Source organism: Fragaria vesca, linkage group LG2, assembly GCF_000184155.1.
Source record: "Fragaria vesca subsp. vesca linkage group LG2, FraVesHawaii_1.0, whole genome shotgun sequence".
NCBI classification, from domain to species: Eukaryota; Viridiplantae; Streptophyta; class Magnoliopsida; order Rosales; family Rosaceae; genus Fragaria; species Fragaria vesca.
The window spans coordinates 23,998,691-24,003,793 of record NC_020492.1 but is presented as its reverse complement, the minus strand read 5'-3'; the positions used below and the strand labels follow the sequence as shown (position 1 = coordinate 24,003,793).

At 37.5% G+C, this 5,103-nt stretch overlaps 1 protein-coding gene across 1 annotated transcript; it reads left to right on the top strand.

The window, feature by feature from the left end:
* The first annotated feature begins 962 nt into the window (after positions 1-962).
* LOC101309901 (UDP-glucuronic acid/UDP-N-acetylgalactosamine transporter-like) lies at positions 963-4,721 on the top strand. The gene is made up of 10 exons (XM_004291405.1): positions 963-1,304; positions 1,476-1,552; positions 1,944-2,108; positions 2,227-2,360; positions 3,106-3,236; positions 3,333-3,377; positions 3,506-3,603; positions 4,042-4,149; positions 4,238-4,294; positions 4,399-4,721. Exons 1-10 carry the CDS (start codon positions 1,043-1,045, stop codon positions 4,471-4,473), a joined length of 1,152 nt encoding a protein of 383 aa, XP_004291453.1. The 5' UTR covers positions 963-1,042; the 3' UTR covers positions 4,474-4,721.
* Positions 4,722-5,103: the final 382 nt, after the last annotated feature.

Below are 5,103 nucleotides of genomic sequence, written 5' to 3'. Positions count from 1 at the left end.
AATAGAAACATAAAATAATAGAGTTGTGTATTAAGAGATTAGGGGTGTGTATTTAAATTTCTCTTAACTTACCTATAAATTTTAATAGAAACATAAAATAATAGAGGTGTGTATTAAGAGATTAGGGATGTGTATTTAAAATTTCTCCTTAATTAAAAGGCCTAGCAAAAAAAGAAAAAACAGCTAAGAGTTAGAGTAGGAGACTCTTCTAGCTCGAGTTATAGAAGCAAGGTCATCAATGAAGAAGGCATTAGCAGCATAAGGAGGAGGCTTGTCAAAAATAATAAGCCCCATGACATGATTCACACTTGCATGATTGATCTTTGAATCATAAAACTACATGGAATTTGAATCTCTTTCACAAAACTGCATTAAGCAAAATATGCGATAGGTACATCAAATATAGGTACACCGGATAGCCACTTAGCCGGTATGGTATATATATTACCCTAAGTGAAATGCATGTAACAAAACACTATCTAGATAAACATGCGCTGCCTGAATATATTTCGCACGACATATGTCTAGATAACTGTATAATAATTAGTAGGTGAATATAACGAGATGTATGTAACGTTAACATAATCGACGAACAATAAGCAAAACTATTGGATATATATTCCAGATCACCGAATAAGACATTTTCAAGTAAAAGCATTATGAATTACCGAATACGATATTTTCATGCCAAAAAATAAAAACAAATCGAAGTTTTTTTTCTTGGTCAATAACAAATCGAAGCTTCGGTTCAACAAAAATGAATCCCATTTGATCACAAGGCGGTGTCACCATCCAAGAGACCAAGACCAACGACAACTCATACGACGACGTTTAACAAAATAGACTTTAGAATTTTCCGCGGAAGAAATTTCGTGAATGCGCCACGTTGCCGGGTCAACGACGCCCCGACTCACAACCCGGATCCGCTATTTGATAGGGCCGGGACCGATCGTCCTCAGTCCTCACCTAAACGTCATAAATCGGACCTGGCCATTTTCGACCCGCCCCAGATGACCATTCATAACCACCAGCACCACCACATATGAATAATCACTACTCTCATTCTCGCTCACCGTTTTCAACAACGACGGAGCCAGAGACCGACGCCGCTGAGAGCTCAGCGATGCCTGTGAGGGCGTCGAGTTCCGGCAAGAATTTGACGCTTCCGGTATCGGATCCTCCCCGGGACCATGAGCTCGACCGCCTCATCGGCGACGACGACTACGTGGAGGAGAAGCTCTTCAAAGGATCCGCCATGACCACACGTGGCGCCTACGCCGCCGTCTCCTACATGGCCTGTGCAGGTAAAACTCCGCAACGCTTTTTTGATAGGAGTTTGAAATTTGATATGAATTGGTGTTGTGATTTTGTTTATAGATTCTGTGAATTTTGTTGTGAATTTTAGATTTTCTGCATTTGTTTTTTTTTTTTTGGTTGAAGTTTAAATGCTTAATTGTTCATATTTTGCTATGTAGTGTTGTTGGTGATGTTCAACAAAGCAGCTCTCTCGTCGTATCGATTCCCCTGTGCAAATGTCATCACACTCTTTCAGGTATTTGAGGAATAGCTTTGATCACTTAGTCAGTATTGATGTGACTGCCTGCTTTCGTGTGCTGTACTTGAGGCAGCTTGCTTGAAAATTAAGTGATTCTTTAAGGGACAATATGTTTTTAATTATTTGAGGTGTAAGTATAACTGTTCTACCAGCTTTATGGTTTGCACTTGAAAAGCAAGTTAGCTAGGCTAAACAGCCTCAAACAGGCACAAAAAACATGACAGATTCTGATGACATGTGTTTCCTCTATATAGATGTATGCTCACAGAAAAAAAAAATTGGGTTGAGGGGTTTGTTACAATGTTTATGTATAAAATTCTGGTATGTTAAAAGCTTATGTAGAAAAAAAATAGATTAAAGAGTTTTGAACATTTGGTTGCAACTGCAGATGATATGTTCATGCTTCTTTCTATATACATTGAGACGCTGGAAAATGATTACTTTCACAGTTCGGGAATCCCTGGCCTTTCCTGATAACAGCACCACAACACTTGTACCATTGGAGACTTTGAAGAAAACATTTCCTCTTGCTGGAGCCTATTTGCTATACATGGTATATAATTATAATTTAATGTTGAACATGTGCCTTTTTATCCTTAACTCTTATAACTAGTTTTTCTTAGTTATATTTGTTACTAATGTCTGTCTGTTTATTTATTTCTCCTTGAAAGCTAACCTCCATGGAGTCTGTCCGTGGAGTAAATGTTCCAATGTACACCACCCTCAGGAGGACTACGGTGGTTTTCACAATGGTGATGGAGTATTTCCTGGCTGGGCAGAGATATACATCTCCTATTGTTGGAAGGTAATTGGGCCATTTTGATGAAGTATATATCTCATATGCTGATGTTTAAGGTTCTTAAATTAGGTCTTTTATACGCATCTGCATACGTAGTTCTTCCCTAAGTTTCTTAAGTTAGGTGTCTGGATGCTAGTAGAATAGAGTTGGAAAGGTGAGAATGGAGGAGGTGACAACATTTCCGCAGTTGATAGTTGGTCACATAAGAATAAGGTCTTACTTAAGGTTCTTGGTAGATAAAAATATGTGTTACGAGGACGTCAATATTTACCTCAACACTATTTTTTTCTTCATTTTCCTTTTTTTGAATTTGATCAATCCACCAGGAAGATTTAGTACTTTAGTATTGTGTCATACAATAAATGAGGGAAAAGAAAGATGAATGATTGACACTGCAGTATTGGATGATATATAGCATGACCCCTTAAGGTTCCAGTTGGGATTCCTAGATCAATGCATGAGTTGGAAGCTTGAGAACTGTACAGATGACATCTGGGTCCAGCTTTGTGTCCAACGGTCCGAGTTGATCTCAGATCTTTCCTCATTTTTCTTTTCTTTTTTTGCAACTTTACATGCTGACTGCGCTAGATTAGTTTCATGATTTTTTTNTTTTTTTTTTTTTTGAGAAATAGTTTCATGATTGGCAGACAAGTTGGGTGGTAAACTTGTGATGTTTAGTTAGATAGATATTACTTTATTGGCCATCTACCTGATTTCCTCATTTAACTGAAATTTTTAAGGTTGTTATCAGTGTTGGACTGATCATTCTTGGTGCATTCATTGCTGGAGCTCGGGATTTGTCATTTGATGCCTATGGCTATGCTGTTGTCTTCTTATCCAACATCGCAACAGCAATATATCTTGCAACTATAGCCCGTATTGGTAGTACATTTGGACTTTTTGGAAATCTTTTACTGCATTTCCTCTTTTCTAGCTTGACATATTTTGTGATATTGACTGATAATTTATCTTTTTCAGGGAAATCCAGTGGCCTTAATAGTTTTGGCCTTATGTGGTGTAATGGTAAGATAAAAGGATCCAAGCAGAACTAATTAGAAACTTAGTTAATTTAGGCTTTGCGCATAAACAGAAACTTAGTTAATTAAACTCCCTTTCTGACATAATAAAGTGATACTTTTTGTCTTTGATAGGAATCATGTGTGGACCAGCATTGCTTGTTTTGACTTTTTTCCATGGTGACCTGAAGACGACGATCAATTTTCCTTATCTGCTGTCACCTGGTTTTATGGTACCTTGTTCGCAAAACTCTTCTTTACTAATAACTATATACTTGAATAGTTTTAATGTTGCCTTGTTGTTCCATTGAACTTGGACTTGAAGAAAATCTACCATGTTACATGTAACAATTCTTTCTTTTTTTCCTTTCTCCTTCTCCCTTCTAGCTGTCTATGTAGTTGGATTCGATACTTGTTAACAGGAGGGAGGGGGGTTAGACAACAGATATAAGTTGTCTTGTTCAGCTGACTGTTCAGATTCTGATCATACATGATGTGTATTGAGACAATGTATGAGTAGCATTATATAGTCATTGTAAAATTGTTGGTATCAGCTGCATCACATGGATCCAACTGATATCTTAGGATCAAAATAATGTATAGCATGCCTATTTTGCACGCCTAAGTAACATAGAGGGTTTTGATTGAGATATATTGTTTCTATTTGGCAGCTTGTCTTGCTCTGTTCCTGTGTATTGGCATTCTTCCTGAATTACTGTATATTTCTTAATACTACTCTGAATTCAGCACTAACGCAGACAATTTGCGGTAACTTGAAGGTTTGTATCCACTAAATTTCTGCAACTCTGACAGTGTTTTGCTAATTGATCTATTTATTCTTATATTTTTCTGGTTATACCGGTATAGGATTTCTTTACCATTGGACTTGGCTGGGTGATATTTGGTGGCCTTCCATTTGATATTGTAAGTGTAAACCGGTTCTCATCCTGACAGTGAAACATTACTCTTAGAAGAAGAGCGTTTACTTCATTTTATGAATGGATACTGATGTTTCTTTGTATGTGCAGTTTAATGTTATTGGACAATGTCTCGGATTTCTTGGTTCTGGATTGTATGCCTACAATAAGCTCGTAGGGAAGTAACATAATCAATGGATGGCTAGTTTCCTGCGTTGAAGATGATTAGTTACCGCCAGAAAAGATAGGAGAGGTGACTGTTAAAGATTATGAATTCTTAGAAAGGAGAGTTGACTCTGTTACAGGGTAGGGGTTTTAGATTAGAAACAATGGTTCCAATTTAGTGTTGCCAGCTGTTTGCTGATCTAATTTGTTTAGGCTTGAGTGATATTGTATACGATGATTCTCTGTTCTCATAATGTCATTATATGCTCAAATTTTGAAGAGAGAAAAGTTGTGGGTAAAAAGTATATCAACTACAGAATATCGGTTCTTCATATAGGGCAAGAACTGTTTTCCCTGCGGAGGCATAACTCCGACCTTGGGCAGTGGCCGGCGGGCTACATGTCACCTGTGGTTTAAGCCCCCAGTCGCAAAGTCGGTAAATTCGTCATCAAACAAAATTAGAAGTCATGCGCCAACTAATACACTTTCGAATCTTCCTTATTTCGGATGGTGGACAAATCACAAGCCAATGTAATTCTGTTACTTACTATTTTTTGGAGTATATTTTTCTTTACTTTTTTACTGTTTTACTAAAATAGATAGATAAGAGCGTGGCCTGTGAGAGAGAGAGAGAGAGAGAGAGAGAGAGAG

What these genes read in the sequence shown, in the direction of transcription:
- LOC101309901 (XM_004291405.1), top strand. Translation starts at nt 1,043, where the DNA reads ATGAATAATCACTACTCTCATTCTCGCTCACCGTTTTCAACAACGACG. An exon ending in ATGTCATCACACTCTTTCAG is followed by an intron (nt 1,553 to 1,943) that starts GTATTTGAGGAA and finishes TTGCAACTGCAG; the next exon opens with ATGATATGTTCATGCTTCTT. An exon ending in ACATCTCCTATTGTTGGAAG is followed by an intron (nt 2,361 to 3,105) that starts GTAATTGGGCCA and finishes GGTTGTTATCAG; the next exon opens with TGTTGGACTGATCATTCTTG.